General features: G+C 37.2%; 1 protein-coding gene across 1 annotated transcript in view; it reads left to right on the top strand.

Annotated features, from left to right (window-relative positions):
- The window catches only part of LOC145685928 (acetylcholine receptor subunit alpha-type acr-16-like), a 139,934-nt gene that overhangs the window by 43,554 nt on the left and 74,002 nt on the right, over nt 1-22,378 (top strand). The window contains exons 2-3 of the mRNA XM_081758702.1: nt 6,482-6,627; nt 21,510-21,554. Coding sequence (XP_081614828.1) covers nt 6,482-6,627; nt 21,510-21,554 — 191 coding nt within the window. The remainder of the gene's footprint in view (nt 1-6,481; nt 6,628-21,509; nt 21,555-22,378) is intronic.

Here is a 22,378-nt window from a genome sequence, read left to right as displayed (position 1 = left end):
CTGACATTTTTTACAATAATCAAATTTCCGGTTTTATATTCATTTAAACCTTATTCTTCACCTGTGATGAATGGATGCTTCCATTTGTTCTATTATAAGTATTCGTCATTTGCTTTAATAAACATGTTTAAATAAACACTTAACAGTCGAACTCCACTTGGGGGGGCCTGAACCCATTATTCCCCCATGGGTACGCCCCTGTGAAAATACCTATCTAATCTAATTCATCCAACAAAATTTCAAAATCTCGTTAAAAAGAAATCAGTGTTATACAGCTTTGTTATTCCAATAATATGCTAATAAAAAAATTCAAATACCCTGGTAGGTTTCTTCAGGTGGGTCCAACTAGAAAACACCCACCTGAAAAAATCACCGGATATATATTGAAAAATGAAAATGAAATGAAATCTTTAAGTTTTACGTCCCACGGTTATACCGGTTAGGCTAAAGGAGACGGTGATGATCAGAGATGAGTGAAATGGTGGAATGAAGAAAGTGGGAGGAAACGGGAGAACCCCGAGGAAACCCACAAGCACGGTGTTTGTCCACCACAAAGTCCACACGGGGTGAGCTGGGATCGAACCAGGGACCCCAAGCACCGGAGTTAAACGCTCTATCACTGAGCCACCGCGTCCCCGGATATATGTATATTATTTTAGTAAAACTAGAGGAGTTGTTGTCTGGGGTTCAAGTGGTGAATTAACAGGCAGCGCGTGCAAATCCTTTTGACAAAATCAGATGTGTCCGATCGTGACAGAACATTAAAAAGCACTCATTTAGTGTGTAATTATGGAGTGACTATCGTGGTATGAACTAACAAGCCCCATAGTTTACGATAAGGGCATGACGACACAGTGGCAGAACCTCACCTCGGGTGTATGTAATCCCAGACGATGAGAGCCTGTAGTGTTTAATTTTGTATGGATTTTTTTTTTTTTGGATATCCAGTTCTTTCCTATTAATTTCGTTCTACCAAAACCTTCACAATGTTTCACTTTTGCTTTTCATTCGGTTCCTTAGGCTATAAGGAGTAAAGCGTGGTATAACACATTTTTTCATATTATGTGCTTTAGTTTATGTTTTTTTTTCGTGCCAAAATTCAGGCATGTGAATTATTCAAGAAGATATACTGTGTAAGCACGTCTCACTAGCAACTAATTTCGTTAATATTCTACCAACTTGTTAATGCAGTTACTGCAGTTGAAGTTGAAATAGAGAAGGGCGTATTTCAACAGATAACATTTTATCAAGGAAGCCTTCCTGGCCCCAGGAGCAGACACTCTTCCCTCTATTCCTTTTATCTCACCAACTAATTTTATCATACGTACCAATTGACATTATGCATATATTTGCTTTTAATATAGATGCACTAAAAGCATTACTCTGCATACAACACAGGATTGACCACAACTCATTTGACAAAAATGCATTTGAAATTAATTATTTATCAACTTCGAAATCATGAAATTATTACAAGCTGTATCATAAAACGTTCAAATCGAAGAAAGTAAAAGCAATCGATGAAAACGTTAAAACATATCAAGGCAGAAAGGACTTTTGAACATGTACAACAAAGCTGTGGTACAAATTTTATTCGACTCATACACGCTTTTTTCTGTTGAATTTTGAGCTATAAAAGGTACACCTTAGACACCTCCATATAGGGGTACGTGGGATCAACTTGAAAATTTTAAATGGCAAACGGGATCGAGTGATATATCGTTGGAAAGGTCTCGATAAGAGAAATATTTTGCAGAAAGTTTGAAGTCCCTATGTTGACCCTATCTAAAATGGCAAGGGTTCCCATTTCGTATTCATGAAGTCCGTTGCCACCGAGTGTATCTTCGAAACGACTACGAATATGAGAAAACGCAAAAACACAGGCATCATTATTTTAAGGGACTTGAATTTTGAGCTATAAAAGATCCACCTGAGACATGCTCATATAGGGGTATGTGGGGTCAACTTGAAAATTTTAAATAGCAAAATGAGTCGAGTGATATATCGTTGGAAAGGTCTCGATAAGATAAATATTTTGCAGAAAGTTTCAAGTCCATATGTCGACCCCATCCTAAATGGCAGGGGTTCACATTTCGTATCCACAAAGATTGTTGGCACCCCGTGTTTCTGCGAAACGACTGCTAATATGAGAAAAACAAAAACACATTCCTTATTATTTTAAAGGATTGAAATTATGTGCTATAAAAGGTCCACCCCACAACTCCCAAATAGGGGTGCGTGACTAAACTTGAAGATTTCAAATGGCAAAGGGGATCGAATAGTTTGAACGGGCTCGACAAATGAACTTTTTGGTGTAATTTCTGAATTTAATAGTTTGCCGAAATCTAAAATGTCGATGAAATCAAATTTCGGATTGAAGGCCTTTAATGTCTTTTAGTTATCTATGGTTTGTGAATGTGGTGTTTCTACGTTTTTGTTTTTATTTCTTAATTTATTTTTAGGCAGGGTGTAAGTATCGTAAAAACTTTTGTAAACTCAGAGAATGAAAATTTATTGGGTTGAGACTTTGTTTCTGTGCATCTTGCCCCAGCTGTTGTAAACGGAGGCGCATGTTGGTGTTATACTGTATTACCATTAGAGTAAGTTTTAAGAAATGGTTATTTCAAAAGTAGGACTAAAGAGATGCAAAAATATGAGCATCAGAAAGAGGGATCAGTACTACCAGAGTGTAGAGAAGGACCCGATTACCACTACAGGTTTTAGACATGTAGGACTAGGTAGTTTTGCTGATTGAAAATTAAACAATCTGCATACACAGTCCCAAATTACCTTCAAATTAGTTACATTGGCGTGAATCAACCTTTGCATAAACATCTTAATGTGTCACTTGTTCGTTCTGAGATTTGCCTCTAGGCGCACTAGTCGAAGCAGAGATGACTACACTGGTTGAGTGTTCGGCCAGGCAAGTTATCTATTTGGCAGAGTTGAGTTGATTTTGAGGTTAGCGTCCCTATCAGCAGCTACATGAGACGGGACCTGCTGACAAACGTAGAATCCGAACCACTTGAGCTCCCGCCAGGAATCGAACCCGGGTCTTCTACGCAAAATGGCGCGCATCCATTTGACAGAGACAGGCTTAAGACCAAGAGAAATTAGGCTCACGGAAGCAATTAAAAGTACAATTGCCTATTCTATTTGGACATTTGGATGTTTTTTTGCTTAGCAACTTCTACACTTCTCACATACGATGGTGAGTCATACTTTACAGTGTTCATAAATTTTAACATTGTTATAGTTCTGCCTGTCTTCGCGTCGAATCCAATCTTCATACAAACGAATGTAATTGGGTGCAGTCTTCCAATCAGTACTGAAACGAAGTAGTGAACGCTGTGTTGTTTTAAGACATTTTATCGAGGATAGTTTGAGCTTGTGTGTGAGTGTTCGAGTTTTGCTGAAGATTTTCTGACGACATTCATAATGAATCGTATCAAAGGAGCACGTTCTGCTGAAGGTATATTCGAACTTATTTTTCTTTTCGTAAAATGTGGGCAAAACTATCGTGCGACCACTAGAAGATTTAATGAATTGTATCGCAGTTTTATAGCACATAATTCCAATCCCTTGAAATAATGACGAATATGTTTTTATTTCTTTTACGTTTTATCATATTCGCAGTCGTTTCGAAGATAGACGGGGTGGCAACGGACTTTATGGACACGAAATGTGAACCCCCGCCATTTTAGATGGGGTTAACATAGGGACTCGAAACTTTCTGGAAAATATTTCTCTTATCGAGACCTTTCCAACGATACATCAATCGACTCATTTTGCTATTTAAAATTTTCAAGTTGACCCCACGTACTCGTATATAGGGGTGTCTGGGGTGTACCTTTTATAGCTCAACATTCAAGTCCCTTGAAATAATGATGGACGTGTTTCTCCGTTTTCTGATATTCGCAATCGTTTCGAAGATATAGGGGTGGCAAATTTTAAATGAATTACCCTGTAGAATTGTTTGAATTTGAACAATAGTTTTAACCACTACTAACGTTTTCATAAGAAGAATTTGTAGTCTACAGAGTATGAAGTGATGCACATGTTTCTTCGTTACTTTTTTTTCTTTTTACAAACCATCACTTATTGGAATTGTCAGCATAAATACTGTATATTTCATTCTGTAAATAACTTCAAATAGTAGCGTCATTTTAGAAAAAATGAAATGAAATCTTTGAATTTACGTCTTACGGTTATGCCGGTTAGGCTAAAGGAGACGGTGATGATGAGTAATGAATAAAATGGTGAATTACGAAAGTGGGAGGAAACGGGAGATCCCCGAGAAAAATCCACGCACACGGTGTTTGTCCATCACAAAGTTTACTTGGCGGTGGCTGGGATCGAACCCGGGACCCCAACCACCAGAGGTGAACGCTCTACCACTGAGCTACCGCGGCCTCCAGCGTCATTTTTTATTTTGCTTGGAGGGGGTGGGGTGGGAGAGATCAAAGTTATCCATAGACACAAGACTTTCACGATATTCATTAATATACCGTATTTGTGTACAAGTGATTAAAATATATGTACGTTTTTCTCAAAAACTCAGAGGGGCTATTGTTCCCCTACCCTAACTAAACTAAGTTCAAAATAAGTCTACGACAGTATTCAGTAACATACATTCCTAATAATATTGTACGCCCCTAAGGGAAATCACATCAGTAAAACTTTTATCGATACAGGATAAATGGAGGAAAACTTACCTGTTCTTCTAATTATTGTATACAAGAATGAGAACATTGGGTAACTGTTCTTTCCTTCGTTTGTAGCGATAAATTTAATTTTTAGTGTCGTGAATACCCTCAACAGTCGTCAATGGTCTCACGTAATCTGCTTAATATAGCGTAATCTGCTTAATATAGCTTAATATATCTGCTTAATTCGGGACCAACGTACAGGTGAATTAATTAGTCGCTACTCGATCACGAGCAGTGATGATTAGAGTAAGTGTGTCGGGGGAAATTTTTCTTTCAGGTCATATCTGTGGTATTGCTCACTGTACAATACCAGTACTTTTATAGTAGGCTACTACAAGGTAACTAAAAAACGTTTTTGCCGTTCTAGAGCAGTGATAAACGACGAGTAAAACATACGTATGGTACCTTTAAGTTTCGAAGTAATCTCCATCAGCATCCAATACATTGTGACAAAATTCCTTGCATCTGCACAATACCCTCATGACAAAACTCGGCGGTCGTGGATGCAATGAAGTCCGTAAGTCAATTCCACTGGTCTCCCTAATTTGTGAAGGATCTACGGAGGTGGTTGTCGAGGGAATGAAACAGATTACCATTTGTTAGTGCAAGGTTTGATGAATATGATGTATGGCACATTGTCTCACAGCCAAGTAACTGAAGGGTCTCTCGTGTCCTCTTTGCCACATGTAGCTTGGGTTTGTTATGCACGAACAGAACACTCTTGCGATTCACCAATGCCGGCTCCATCTGCCTCAATGCACGATGCACGCTTTGCAACTGTTGAGAGCAGAAGTCGGTAATGATGGTCTCAACAGGTAGAAGGAGCTCGTAAAGCACCATTTGCCGATAATTCCACCATAGAGAGAGCATAACCTATCGTGGGTGCAGTGGTGGTCTTGATATGTGAGGAACAGGGTTACGCGGCGACAACCAATGTCTGGTACGCTTGGGAGTGTCATAGAGGACCCTCTTTTCGTCACCAGTGAGCAAGCGATCAAAGATGAACGTGTTCATGTGTTCGTTATTTCTTGTTGGTTGCCGACAATGTAGGGGTACCCACTTGCTTAACTTATAAAACTTCCCTATGCCGTGCAGGTGCACTGTTACTGTTTGAGGGAAAACATGAAACCTTTCTGTAAGTTCATCACACGTTAGATCACTGTCCTCCTCGATGGTTGCTTTCAGGGCCTTGTCATCCACTGCATGTAGTCATCCACAACAAGGTTCATCCAAAAGCCACACATCTCCCGAATAGACTTTCTGGAATCAATGCCTGGCGGTACGTTCGTTCACGCATTCTCCCGAAATACCTGGCATATGTGGCAGCTGACAGGTCCACTTTAAAGCCATACAGCAAACACGTGAGAACAAGATGCTTCAATGTCTCTTTTCTCTTCGATACTGGACGAGCTATGACTCTAGTATGTGTGCAGCGTGCTTATATTGCTGAAGGTTTATGTTCAGATTAACTTCCGATCGCTTAGCAGGCACGTGCATCATTTCATTTCCTCTCTGTGAGCACATAGTTACTGGGACGTCAAAAACGGCAAGAACTTTGTTTTTGATGACCTTGTACTTTAAACCTCTGTGTTGAACGTCCCCCACAGAGGAAATCTGAAATTATCACTGATCACAAATAAATTTCATTTTAAGGTTTCTCTTAGAATAATCGTCTGCCTTACGAATGGTTGAAAATTTTTGAGCCACACTCTATATTTTATGATTTTACTTATATATAACATGTAATTTATATGTACTTGTTTTATTTTCAGGTCAAACACAGGCGCCACCTAATAAAACGTGGCACGACCTATTAAGGAAGGATTTATTTTTAACATACGATAAACTGGCGAGACCATCGCAACATTACAATGCTACTACTGTTGACGTGGGTTTTGAGCTAAAACACATTCAAGTGGTAAGAACTGTATCTTCTTTTCTTTTTTGGAGGTCAACCATTATTCTGCACTGAGAGCATAGGTGGAGTGTTGATAAAACCCACGTATCCATGAGGATAGAAGCAAGTAATTCAGAAATTACCTTGAATAACAGGAAACTTGTGTAATTCAGCCCTATTAACAGGGCAGACTAAGCCCTATATAATTTAAAAACTCTTCCTTTAAATAACGTATTAAATTGTATTCAAGGTTTAATAATAATTGTTAATACATGTTGCCAGAGTTGAAAAAAAAACTATGCATAAAAGACGATGTCCTGACTGGCTGATTGGTTGATCAAGCTCAGGCCAAACCGTTTAAGCAAGTAAATTCAAGTTTGGACAGGAGACAGGACTTGCGATGTAAGGTCCCACTAATGAAGGATTTTTGGAAATTCGACGGAGAAGGCACTTATTATCTTAAAATGGCTATGTCTTGGAATCTCTTAATATGAAATTTTGTATATGACTTCTCATTTTAAACAAATATGTGTTTCAGCGTTTCTTTGATATTTGACCTAGAACGGAAGGAAGAGAGATTGGAAGGAAAAGGGGTGGAGTTTCAATTGTTATAATTGAAAGTCCATATTTCGAAATTCGTTATGGTTAGGGACATGAAATTTGGTATTTAGACTTTTTTTTTAATTTAAAATGATAACGACGTGTTTCAGCGCTTTTTAATGTTTCCCTTGCAGTTAGAAGGGGAAGAAAAAAGGCCAGAAGAAAAATTGGCGGGGTTGTAATTTTTAAAATAAGATGATCTCGAATCATTTAAGAGTAGATATATGCTAATTTCCGTTATAAGGGAAGATAAAACGTAAGGGGTTGCAATTGTTAAAGATAACTATATTTTGAAATTCCTCAAGATTAGATATATGTTAGGGATATGAGACCGTAGGCTGAGCAAATGAAGGGATCTAGGGACGAAGTTCTCAGGTGGCTGAAGGTTAGTAATCAAATAAAGATGCAAAGTTTCGGTTATACAGTACATGTTTATGTAATTGATTGCATCATTTGTCAGTGTTAATGAACAGTCTACACACCGCCATAGAACGAGAGAAATATTGATACAAAGGTATAAAAAAAATCAATTATATAATTAGTGAAAATCCACGTTTTTCAATAATAGGAAACGTATTCCTGGTAATGCTGTTGTGAAATATCACTGCAAAATACTCTACATGGCATGCTTAAAGATAAATGACATTACGCCTAGCTATGGTTACCAACTATGAAAAATTAAATTACCGCAACAAGCTCATAATTCTCAAAATAGGTTAAAAGTAATTATATTTGAAACCATGAAACATGTAATTAAGCCTACAAATATACCGGTCTGCCGCTAAAATACCCACCAGCTGGCAACTTTACGCTTAGTCTTTCTACTGGTTAGTTGTTACATTACTCGAGGATCAAGTATAGTATGCGCATTTGTGAGAAAGTGTAAAAGCGCTACTTAAGGATCAGACAAAAAGTCATCTTTTGCAGGGTAATATCTAACAATAAGTGTTTTTTTTTTTTTGAGAAATTACACTGATAACTTCTTGTAATCTTGTGACTGCGTTCGCGGTATACTTCACCTGCTCCTTGCCTTGTTTTCTTGCATTGACAGGAGTCAGTCTGCTTTAAGTGGCGAAGCAGCAACGTTCCCGTGCTTAGCGAGTTAGCTACATAAAATTTACTAACTATTAATCTTCTAATTGTCATGGCCACTTCAGCCGGACAACACGAGAGCATACTTGATTATGACGCAGTAGCTTCGATTCACATACTTGATCAACAACCGAAAGCTTTATCTGGAAACCGACCTAAATCTCATAGCGTCTTCTCGCAGCCACTATCTAAGCGGTTTCATAATGCTAGTGAACCAGCTCCTTCCCGTACATTCTTTGGAAGTCAACGACGACAATCAGATACCGCCATTGCATACTAAGACAAAACTTCAAAATTTTGTCCATTCTCCTCAGAAATTACGATATGAGTAGTAGTGGTCCGCGTATATGCAACTGAGTCAGCAAAAATTTTAGTGACGTCATAGGTCAAAGGTCAATGACCTTGGCCCGGGGTCAATGACCTAGGGGTACCTAGGACCACCCCCTATAAATTTTGGCAGGGGTACCTTGGCCCACCCCCTAAATTTTGGCAGGGGTGCCTAGGACCACCCCCCTTAAATTTTGGAAATTGCCAAATTTAAAAATTGGGTATGGTAGCCTAGGACCATAGTATGTACCTCTATCAGTATTGGGTGTCTATGTTGTTCCCTTTCATGGGTAAAAAATTGCCAAAAATTCAAATTTCGGGGGTTTTTGACCTAATTTATCCCCTTTGATGAGGTGTTATTACCCTATATAGTTATATGGGCGTATACAGGGGTTCATTACCTTTCATAAGACATGGATATATTAATGCACCCCTTGAAAAATTTGGGAGGGGTACGTTGGCCCACCCCTTAAATTTTGGAAATTGACCAATTTCAACATTGGGTATTATAGTACCGGACCCTAATATGTATCATGATAAATTTGGGTGGTCCACCTCGTTCCCTTCTAGGGGTACAAAATTGCCAAATATATAAACGTAAGCAATACGTTATACCACGTGTTTGGTTTTTGACCTAATTTATCCCCTTTGATGAGGTGTTATTACCCTATATAGTTATATGGGCGTATACAGGGGTCCATTACCTTTCATAAGACATGGGTATATTAATGCACCCCTTGAAAAATTTGGGAAGGGTACCTTGGCCCACCCCTTAAATTTTGGAAATTGACCAATTTCAACATTGGGTATTATAATACAGGCCCCTAATATGTATTATAATAAATTTGGGTGGTCCACCTCATTTCCTTCTAGGGGTACAAAATTGCCAAAAATATAAACGTAAGCAATACTTTATACCACGTGTTTGGTTTTTGGCTCAATTTATCCCCTTTGATGAGGTGTTATTACCTTATATGATTATATGGTCATGTATAGGGGTCCATTCCCTTTCATAAGATATGGGTATATTTGTGCACCCCTTGAAAAATTTGGGAGGGGCACCTTGGCCCACCCCTTAAATTTTGGAAATTGACCAATTTAAACATTTGGTATTATAGTACTGCACCCTAACATGTATTATGATAAATTTGGGTGGTCCACCTTGTTCCCTTCTAGGGGTACAAATTTGCCAAAATATAAACGTAAGCAATACGTTGTACCACGTGTTTGGTATTTTGGCCCAATTTATTTCCTTGGATGAAGTCCTATTACCTTATATGGTTATGTATAGGGGTCTATTCCCTATCATAAGACATAGGTACATTTGTGCACCCCGGGAGGGGTACCTTGGCCCACCCCTTAAATTTTGGAAATTGATCATTTTATATATTTGGTATTATAGTACTGGACGCTAACATGTATTATGATAAATTTGGGTGGTCCACCTCGTTTCCTTCTAGGGGTACAAAATTGCCAAAATATAAACGTAAGCAATACGTTATACCATATGTTTGGTTTTTGGTCGATTTTATCCCCTTTGATGAGGTGTTATTATCCTATTTAGTTATATGGTCATGTATAGGGGTCCATTACCTTTCATAAGACATGGGTATATTTGTGCACTCCTTTAGAAACTTGGGAAGGGTACTTTGGCCCACCCCTTAAATTTTGGAAATTGCCCAATTTAAACATTTGGTATTATAGTACAAGACCCTAATATGTATTATGATAAATTTGGGTGGTTCACCTCGTTCCCTTTTAGGGTACAAAATTGCCAAAAATATAAACGTAAGCATTACGTTGTACCACGTGTTTGGTTTTTGACCTAATTTATTCCTTTGGATGAGGTCCTATTACCTTATATGGTAATGTATAGGTGTTCATTCCCTATCATAAGACATAGGTACATTGATGCACCCCGGGAGGGGATTCGGTATCATAGTACATGACTCAACATGTATCATGATAAATTTGGGTGGTCCACATCGTTCTCTTTTAGGGGTACAAAATTGCTAAAATATAAACATAAGCAATATGTTGTACCATGTGTTTGGTTTTTGGCCCAATTTCTTCCCTTTGATGAGGTTTTATTACCTTACATGGTCATGTATATAGGTTCATTTCATATCATAAGACATGAGTACATTGATGCATCCTTTAAAAATTTGGGAGGGGTATCTTGGCTCATCCACTCGGTTTTAGAAATTGTTTAATATAAGCATTTGGTATCATAGTACAGGTCTCCAATATGCACCACTATAAATTTGGATGGTCCACATCGTTCCCTTTTCATAGGTAAAGAACTACCAAAAATCAAATTTCGGAGGTTATTGACCCCAATTTAGCATGTTATATGGTTTATTACCTTTATATGTTTATGTTCCCTTTTAAATTTGGGAATTATCAAATAACAAAATTCGGTAAACGTTTTTTAGGGCCCATTGTAGATGTTGATGTTCCTCTTATGGCCAAATATTCAAAATTTAAATGTTATTGACCGGCTTTATTATTGAATAAGTACAGGATTTATTACTTTTTTCATAAGACACAGGTGTATTTGTGTACCAATCTTAAATTTTGGAAGGGATACATTTCTTATTGTCGTATCAATAATTGGTAATTGGATAGTATCTCATTCATTGGTTAAATCATTATGATCACGTGATCGGTTATTGACCTATGATGGGATTAGGAGTTCAGGACATTGGTACATTGAAACTTTGTAGGATAATTTGATAATGCGTCATTGGTTTTGATTATTCCCGCCAAATATAAACGTAAGCAAGACTTGTACCACGTGATTGTCCTTGATGAGGTAGTGTACAGGGATTCATTTCCTTTGTTGTGGTACTTCTTAAGTTTGAGTACACACACACTTCTAGAAAACAGTTGGTTCTACTCAGGTAAACAATTGACGGACATTATTGACATTATTGAACATATAATGATATGATTAACTCTAAGACTTAGGTATATCAAGAGAAGTATTCTTTAAATTTGGGAATGGTGATAAACAGAATTTTAACATAAGGTGCGAAATTTGAAACAATACATTGAACTTTAGTCACAGCTCATAGTCTAAGATCATTGGTGGTGATTGATTTGAAATCTGATAGCTAACCTTATTGAATCTTATGACTCATAGACGAAAGGCAATACATGCTACAACATTGGCAAAGTTATTGTTAATGCAATTTGATTGGTTGATCACTATCTGTCGTGCAATCTGATTGGTTGATCACTATCTTTCGTGCAATCTGATTGGTTGATGATTTTCAAATCTTTGCTGTATTCAGTTTTAAGTTTTGTTTAACATTTAAAAATCTTGGTTTCGTTCAACATTTTACACTCACTGATAAATATGATCAAAACCGTTTATTTGTTAATCGAATAGTTAAAAACCGGATAAAGTTTGACGGTTAACCGTGAAACGTAAAATTTTTTTAGTTTGAAATTTTTTTGCTTGAAAATTTTGTTTAAAATTTTCGTTTGAAATTTTTGTTTGAAATTTTTTCTCGTTTGAAATTTTTTGTTTGAAAATTTTTGTTCGAAAATTTTGTTTAAATTTTTTTGTTTAAAATTTTTCGTTTCCAAATTTTTTGTTTGAAATTTTTTGTTTCAAAATTTTTTCGTTTGAAATTTTTTTGTTTGAATTTTTTTTTCGTTTCAAAATTTTGTTTCAAAGATTTTTTGTTCTAAATTTTTGTTTCAAAGTTTGAGTTGACATTTTTAAAAGTTTGTGCGCTCATTAGTAAAGAACTGGAACTGTTTAGAACAAAAACCTTTGACAACATGTGGTGCAATAGTACACGTCAGAACCTGGGGTTGTACTTGAAATGAAAAAACACAATTCATTGAAATGGATCATTTTATTACACTCCACATACATCCATACCAGATAAATTATCTGGATATTGTCGATACAATGTATTTTGAACTTCTTGCACTAGTTTGTCTTTAGCGTATAATTTTAATTCCAATTGAAGTCTTTTAAGGTCTATTGCGATATCAATTGGTGGAAACTCAATGTCCATTTGATCACAAATAAACTGTTTATCAATACAGGTATGCACCCACGAACGATGTTGACAACCATCACAATATCTAGATACATGTTGTACAATATGCATAACACATTTTTCAAAATAGTACTTTTTCAGGAATATACTAGTTTTGTTGCACACTTCCACTGCATGTTTCACACACTGAAATACGCTGATGAATTTGTTCCATTCAGTTTGTGTTAGATACACCATGTTGCGAGGGACATGGAATGTACTCTTTTTACGTAACAGCACCATCTTCTCTTCGAGGACTGTACGCAGCACCACTTCATGATTTGAGCCTAATGATTTGACTATGGTCACATTTAGCTCATCATGAAAATAATCGTTCATTTGGTCGATTCGTGAACATAATATTTGCCATTCTTCACAGGTCAGTTGTACACCAAATTGTTCTGCTTTGCCCAATCGAATCACAGGTTCAAATGTTCTAGCACTGATACCAATCATCACATGTTTTGTTTGAAATATATTTATTGGATAATAGCTTGCGAAGATGAACTCTTTATCGTTAGAAGTACACATCTTTCCTCCTGAAAAGCACTTGCTCAAATGATTTCGTGGGATGACACTGTATTTGCTGGTTTATAGTTATTGCTGACGTCATTGGTAAGGAATGTGCTGACGTTTGAATTCATGATTTCATCACAGTTGCTGACGTCATGCCGACCAACCAAATTCATACAACTACAGCTGACGTCATTGGAATGTGCTGATTCATGATTTCATCACAATGGCTGACGAATCTGGCTGTGTACTAAATTCAAGTTGATGACTTCGACCCAAGAACCCTTTGTAACATAAAGATACAGATCCAGTATTTAAGAAACGCAGCAGTTCTTCTTGTTTTGATGCTTCCATGGGTAAATATCTTGCTGGTAAAATTATATTCTTATCATTTTCAAGCTTCACTACGATTCTTAATCCAAACTTTGTAGGGATCATTTGGCTAGCTAAGATTCTATAAGGTACATTCTGTTGTAAATCAGTAATCTTGGTAAATGATTTCATCACATCACGTGTGTTTAGAAACTGCAGACAAGTAGCCATGATGATGTTATCATGAATACTAACTCGAACGATACTTATATATGATGCAAAACTGATGACGTTGCATTATCATGTTCTGACGTGTACTATTGCACCACATGTTGCCAGAGGTTTTTGCTCTAAACAGTTCCGGTTCTTTACTAATGAGTGCACAAACTTTTAAAAATGTCAAACCAAACTTTGAAACAAAAATTTAGAACAAAAAATCTTTGAAACAAAATTTTGAAACGAAAAAAAATTCAAACAAAAAATTTCAAACGAAAAAATTTTGAAACAAAAAATTTCAAACAAAAAATTTGGAAACGAAAAATTTTAAACAAAAAATTTTAAACAAAATTTTCGAACAAAAATTTTCAAACAAAAAATTTCAAACGAAAAAATTTGGAAACGAAAAATTTTAAACAAAAATTTTAAACAAAATTTTCAAGCAAAAAAATTTCAAACTAAAAAAATTTTACGTTTCACGGTTAACCGTCAAACTTTATCCGGTTTTTAACTATTCGATTAACAAATAAACGGTTTTGATCATATTTATCAGTGAGTGCAAAATGTTGAACGAAACCATAATTTTTAAATGTTAAACAAAACTTAAAACTGAATACAGCAAAGATTTGAAAATCATCAACCACTCAGATTGCACGAAAGAAAGTGATCAACCAATCAGATTGCACGACAGATAGTGATCAACCAATCAAATTGCATTAACAATAACTTTGCCAGTGTTGTAGCATGTATTGCCTTTCGTCTATGAGTCATAAGATTCAATAAGGTTAGCTATCAGATTTCAAATCAATCACCACCAATGATCTTAGACTATGAGCTGTGACTAAAGTTCAATGTATTGTTTCAAATTTCGCACCTTATGTTAAAATTCTGTTTATCACCATTCCCAAATTTAAAGAATACTTCTCTTGATATACCTAAGTCTTAGAGTTAATCATATCATTATATGTTCAATAATGTCAATAATGTCCGTCAATTGTTTACCTGAGTAGAACCAACTGTTTTCTAGAAGTGTGTGTGTACTCAAACTTAAGAAGTACCACAACAAAGGAAATGAATCCCTGTACACTACCTCATCAAGGACAATCACGTGGTACAAGTCTTGCTTACGTTTATATTTGGCGGGAATAATCAAAACCAATGACGCATTATCAAATTATCCTACAAAGTTTCAATGTACCAATGTCCTGAACTCCTAATCCCATCATAGGTCAATAACCGATCACGTGATCATAATGATTTAACCAATGAATGAGATACTATCCAATTACCAATTATTGATACGACAATAAGAAATGTATCCCTTCCAAAATTTAAGATTGGTACACAAATACACCTGTGTCTTATGAAAAAAGTAATAAATCCTGTACTTATTCAATAATAAAGCCGGTCAATAACATTTAAATTTTGAATATTTGGCCATAAGAGGAACATCAACATCTACAATGGGCCCTAAAAAACGTTTACCGAACTTTGTTATTTGATAATTCCCAAATTTAAAAGGGAACATAAACATATAAAGGTAATAAACCATATAACATGCTAAATTGGGGTCAATAACCTCCGAAATTTGATTTTTGGTAGTTCTTTACCTATGAAAAGGGAACGATGTGGACCATCCAAATTTATAGTGGTGCATATTGGAGACCTGTACTATGATACCAAATGCTTATATTAAACAATTTCTAAAACCGAGTGGATGAGCCAAGATACCCCTCCCAAATTTTTAAAGGATGCATCAATGTACTCATGTCTTATGATATGAAATGAACCTATATACATGACCATATAAGGTAATAAAACCTCATCAAAGGGAAGAAATTGGGCCAAAAACCAAACACATGGTACAACATATTGCTTATGTTTATATTTTAGCAATTTTGTACCCCTAAAAGAGAACGATGTGGACCACCCAAATTTATCATAATACATATTAGGGTCTTGTACTATAATACCAAATGTTTAAATTGGGCAATTTCCAAAATTTAAGGGGTGGGCCAAAGTACCCCTCCCGGGGTGCACAAATGTACCTATGTCTTATGATAGGGAATAGACCCCTATACATAACCATATAAGGTAATAGGACTTCATCCAAGGAAATAAATTGGGCCAAAATACCAAACACGTGGTACAACGTATTGCTTACGTTTATATTTTGGCAAATTTGTACCCCTAGAAGGGAACAAGGTGGACCACCCAAATTTATCATAATACATGTTAGGGTGCAGTACTATAATACCAAATGTTTAAATTGGTCAATTTCCAAAATTTAAGGGGTGGGCCAAGGTGCCCCTCCCAAATTTTCAAGGGGTGCACAAATATACCCATATCTTATGAAAGGGAATGGACCCCTATACATGACCATATAACCATATAAGGTAATAACACCTCATCAAAGGGGATAAATTGAGCCAAAAACCAAACACGTGGTATAACGTATTGCTTACGTTTATATTTTTGGCAATTTTGTACCCCTAGAAGGAAATGAGGTGGACCACCCAAATTTATTATAATACATATTAGGGGCCTGTACTATAATACCCAATGTTGAAATTGGTCAATTTCCAAAATTTAAGGGGTGGGCCAAGGTACCCTTCCCAAATTTTTCAAGGGGTGCATTAATATACCCATGTCTTATGAAAGGTAATGGACCCCTGTATACGCCCATATAACTATATAGGGTAATAACACCTCATCAAAGGGGATAAATTAGGTCAAAAACCAAACACGTGGTATAACGTATTGCTTACGTTTATATATTTGGCAATTTTGTACCCCTAGAAGGGAACGAGGTGGACCACCCAAATTTATCATGATACATATTAGGGTCCGGTACTATAATACCCAATGTTGAAATTGGTCAATTTCCAAAATTTAAGGGGTGGGCCAACGTACCCCTCCCAAATTTTTCAAGGGGTGCATTAATATACCCATGTCTTATGAAAGGTAATGAACCCCTGTATACGCCCATATAACTATATAGGGTAATAACACCTCATCAAAGGGGATAAATTAGGTCAAAAACCCCCGAAATTTGAATTTTTGGCAATTTTTTACCCATGAAAGGGAACGACATAGACACCCAATACTGATAGAGGTACATACTATGGTCCTAGGCTACCATACCCAATTTTTAAATTTGGCAATTTCCAAAATTTAAGGGGGGTGGTCCTAGGCACCCCTGCCAAAATTTAGGGGGTGGGCCAAGGTACCCCTGCCAAAATTTATAGGGGGTGGTCCTAGGTACCCCTAGGTCATTGACCCCGGGCCAAGGTCATTGACCTTTGACCTATGACGTCACTAAAATTTTTGCTGACTCAGTTGCATATACGCGGACCACTACTACTATATGAAGTTTAGAAATCCGAAGTATTTGCTTTTGCAGCTGCACAATATGTCCAACGTGAATGAGTCGATGAGATTTTACGTAGATCTGGCAATTCTGGAATTCCACGAATATGACACGACTAGACTCTCCCCGTATGAAACAGGCTGTACCACCACGCAAGCCCCAGCTTTATAAGCAGTTATTCGATTTGTAGATTCTACTTATACTGACAATGAAATCATGAAAGGGCTAAATACTGAGGGGTTTTCGGCGTTTAAATGCATTAGGATGAAAAATCATCTTCAGACCACATAAGTAGTTCGTGTCCACGAACTCACAGGAAACGATGGACGATCTTCTTGTGCACGGGGCCTTTACATACAAGAAAAACATCGAGTCAAACCATCTCATACTCCACAACCATTTCCAATAAGATCCGAACGATGCCAAACTTACAATTCACACCCAACGGCTAAGTTCACACAGCAGAACAACATGACTTTTTCGTTCTGAACCTCATAGAACAGAAACGTGCCCAAATATGCAAATATGTATTGACTTCATACATCTTAAAATAATCCTTTTCTGCGTATGTGTAATATTTAAGTTTCAATTTTCTTAATACCTCTTTTTAGTGCAGTAAATGAAGCTCAAATTTTAATGAAGAAAGGGACAAATTAGTAACAAGCTGAAAATTGGCACAGATGTTGGGAATGATGTTCTAAACAACATATTAAAAGTCCCCTGAAATCCCACGTGACCTTCGCCGCCATATTGGAAAATGGCCGCCGGAAGTGACAAATGAACAATATCCAGATAAAATAGCAATATCTTCGCTATGGTTGAGCATAAAGAGACAAACTTAGTGTCGTTTTATAGAACATAGATAAACAATATTTTTATAGAGAAACAATTTTTCATAAAACGCATACTTTTAAAAATATTTGGCTCTAAGTTCTAAAATTCCGAAATTTATCGTCAAACTGATTTACAATTTTATTGAACTTACTAAGTAATTATTAACAAGTTAGAATTTGACATAGATGTTTGTAAAGATTATTTAAATGACGTACTAAAATCCACAACTTCTTCGTTCACCATATTGGAAAATGTCCAAATATCCGAAATAATTGAAAGATAATATTTTGTTAAGTGAAATACAAAATCTGGACTGGGCTAAATATTTGAGAAACTGTAAATGCGGTCGATCCGAAGTCAATTGGGATCAATGCTGGTAAAAGGAATGAAACACTATGACTTGTTTAAGGTTGTCGTCTGCCATCTTGAAACCAACTTGTTTATTTTGAATAAGAACATGGTCGTGTGACATGTTAAACAACATCCTCGTTCGAAGAGAAACCCAACGGTAAGATTATTTTTTCCAAAACCTGCAACAGTTTAGAAGTTGTGAATAAATTTAGGATATGTGTGAAATGCTGTGAAATATTCTGTGCTACGTTTCGAATTGAATTATAAAGATAAAGTAAAAAACAATCTTTGTAACATCTCACATTACATATTCTTTAATAACCAAGAAAACAGAGAGCTAACACTCAAAAGACAAATATAATCACATGACATGTTCAACATGCGCGCCGTTCTGTTCTGTGCATATCCTTAACCGTACGACCCAGTGCTTGTACACTCTGCGAAGCAAAGTTGCTGCTATTTGTTCATAGGGCGTAATGATTCTCCTTTTCAGGTAGCCAATGTCATTAATTTTACATTGGTAGACAATAGTTTTAAATTGGCCCCAAAGATAGAAATCCAACGGAGTTAGGTCGGGGGATCTTGCTGGCTACTCAGCTGGTGCATGTCGACCTATCCAGCAACCGGGAAAATGTTCATTCAGCAATCGATTATATTACGGCTATAATTCGTCGGTGCCCCATTTTGTTGCCAATATTGATGAAATCACCCTTCCTCGTTCAAGAAAATAGCATAACAGTGTTTTCAAGCATATCTCCATATTGTGCAGCATCCAAGGTCCCATCAATGAAAACAGATCCAATAAGTTTTTCGCCCCATATTCCACACCACACCATTACATTAGCTGCATCTTGCATCTTTGATGCATCTATCCAATTAAGATTTGTATTAGCCCAGTACCGGACATTTTGGTTGTTAACCTCACCTGAAATTTACCTCATCACTAAACACAATATTATGAGGAAAAACTGGGTCACGAGCTGTCTGGGCCAACGCCTACTCGCAAAACTCCACTGGTCTATCAGAAATCATCCTCTGACAGTTTTTGTTTCAACTGTAATTTATAAGGATGCCACTTTTCCCTTTTTTAATATTCTTTGAACACTTTTCACTGTAACATTATGTTCACTTGATAGATGTCGCACTCTCTTCGTAGGACTTTCCACCAATACATCCAAAAAAAATGAAATGAAATCTTTGAGTTTTACGTCCCACGGTTATGCCGGCCAGGCTAAAGGAGACGGTGATGATGAGTAATGAATGAAATGGTGGAATGAAGAAACTGGGAGGAAACGGGAGAACCCCGAGAAAACCCACGCACACGGTGTTTGTCCACCACAAAGTTCACTTGGCGGGGGCTGGGATCGAACCCGAGACCCCTAGCACCAGAGGTGAACGCTCTACCACTGAGCCACCGCGTAAATTTGAAAATTTACGGGCCGGACCTGAAGTAATATATACGAGGGCAGATCGGAAAGTAACGCACAATATTTTTTTCCAAGAAAGTTTAATATCTACTAAGACAAAAGCACAAAGGAACTTACATCTTCGACCTACTTTTCTACATAGTCACCAAGATTCCCAACACATTTCTTCCAGTGTGGTACCAGTTTCAAGATGCCCTGTTCGTAGAAGTCCGTTTGGTTGGAGTATGGAAATATGCAAACTGGTGATTTCACTTTCACATCTGTCGCAAAGTGTTGGCTGGCCAGGAATTTCTTCCTGGACCAAAGAGATGAAAGTCCGACGATACCAAGTCCAGACTGTACGAAGAATGCTCGAGCACTTCACACATTAATTTGTTGAGTTTCTCATGGACAGAAGCAGCAACGTGTGGACGGGCATTGTCATGAAGAAGTTTGATACTGTAAACATTATTGTTGCGGCGTTTGTCACGAAGAGCACGACGCAACTTAACTGAAGTTTTAATGTAGGCTGCAGCATTTACAGTAGTCCCGTATTCAGTAAAGTCCACCAATAATACACCAAACATGTCCCAGAATATTGTAACAAGCACTTTCCTCGCAGATTGAGTCACCTTATTTTTTTCTTACTGGGAAACCAGCATGTTTCCACTCCATAGAGGCCTGCGTGGTTTCGGGCGTGTAGTGGTACGCCTACGACTCATCACTAGTGACGATTCCTTTCAGAAAGTCATGCCCTTCTGTGTCGTAACGCGTTAGGTGGTTCAAGCTTGCCATCATTCACTGCCCCTTGTGGTTGTCTGTCAGGTTCTTAGGCACCCAGCGAACACTTACTTTACGAAATTGCAATGTGTCATGAACAATGTCGTGCACCACACCATAGGAAATATTGAATTTCTGTGATAAGGTTCGCAGGTGCACAAGCCGGTCGTTCAAAGTTGCTGCCTCGATGGCGCGGATATTCTGCGGTGTTGAAGCTGTTACCGGCCGCCCGGAGCGTGGTGCATCACTAAGGTTCTCACGACCGTCTTCAAAGAATGCACACTACTTGGAGACATTGCTACGGTCCATACAACCGTCTCCATACACGCCACGTATATCCCTATGAATTTCACTCGATGCATGCACTTTGGTCCACAAAGATCTAACCACACCTCGCTGCTCTTCACACGTAGACGACAGTAACATGCACGCCATGTTTGTTTCGTAGTTGAGGCTTCTCTCGATAAAGGTGCACAGGATAACAAAATATCCTCGTCGTGCAGTTTCATCATTCCAGCTGTAATACCTGAAGAGAAAAAATATTGTTCATTACTTTCCGATCTGCCCTCGCGCTTTGTAGCCCGAGTCCAACCCGCGGGCTCGGCTCGAGCCCTTGCAGACTTCTACTAGCAGTACATGTTTTCCACAACCTTTCATTTCTTGTAGGGACTCGTCTTCAACAACCAAGCCTGTTCTCAGAATCCCTGCGAAGACTTTATCCACTCCAAAACCACATATGTTTGTTTTAGCTATAATAGTATACCAATTCTTGTTGTAGTCGACAGAACTTTGCTAACGGTGTTAGGTTTCAATTTCATAAATTCAAGTTCAGAGAAGTTTTGGTAATTTTAAAAGTTATTATGGTAAGTTCAAATGGTATGGTAATTATGGTAAGTTGAAAATTTTATTTTAATTTCACAACTAAACAGTATGTATTCAAGTCTGTAGCTATAAACATTAAGTATTTGATTAATTTATAAAATAAACAAATCTATACCTGGCAAATGATATTTAAATGTACAAATCTGTTTCGTTTTTTTATAGGACGAAATGCAATCAGTAGTCACAATGGAATCTTGGGTTAGAATGGTAAGTATTAATTAAATTGATACAGTAACATAAACATATAACCAGTGTTTGTTCTACTCCGTACATAAGTAAGATATTCCTACAATAATATTTACTGCCATTGTTTTGGGAGTGTAGGGGAAAGTGGGGGAATACCACGCACTTAAGGTACATTTTCCTATATCTCACTACAAATCAAACAAATTAACATAAGGAAAATGTATGCTGTAACTTAATCATTCTAGTTTCATATTCGATCGTTGGTAGTCCTCCTTGATTTTCATAGATTCTGTAAAAATAAAGTTTGTGGAAAACGAGAAATGCGTGGTATTCCCCACCACATCGGGTAATCACACGCATTACATCGGGTATTGGCACGCACTAATTCCTTAACGTGAAGCATCAGAATCTCTTTTCATAAACTTAAGTCGTTTCTTGACTGTACGTTTAGGTCAACTTCCAGTTTGTTTCCTCAGGTTGTCTTCACGTTTTCCACCAACATCGAATTTTCGAGTTTTCTTCTCAACTTTGCTTTCTTGGTGCTTTCTTCGGTTAGTGCTCTTTCTGAATTTAGTATCTTCCAATATTCGTTTGGTTGGAGTAGAAGTTAAGATTTCTGAACGGTTTTTGTTATTTCGAGGAGTTGACTTGGCAGACCTGGAGATAGGAGAAATCTGTGAGACTTTCACAGCCTCATTTTGTAAAGAAGACGGTTGGACAAGCAATGGTAACTGCTGTGATGATGTTCCGAGTAGTTGATGTTCTTCTCGATTTAGCCCTATTCTCGTCGAAGATGGTTGTTCATTTTGGCGTAGGCCTATAATAGTTTGAGCATCGGAAAGCAA

Source organism: Thermobia domestica, chromosome 5, assembly GCF_964235325.1.
Source record: "Thermobia domestica chromosome 5, izTheDome1.hap1.1, whole genome shotgun sequence".
Taxonomy (NCBI): domain Eukaryota; kingdom Metazoa; phylum Arthropoda; class Insecta; order Zygentoma; family Lepismatidae; genus Thermobia; species Thermobia domestica.
The sequence above is the reverse complement of the archived record's forward strand: the minus strand, read 5'-3'. Positions and strand labels throughout refer to the sequence as shown.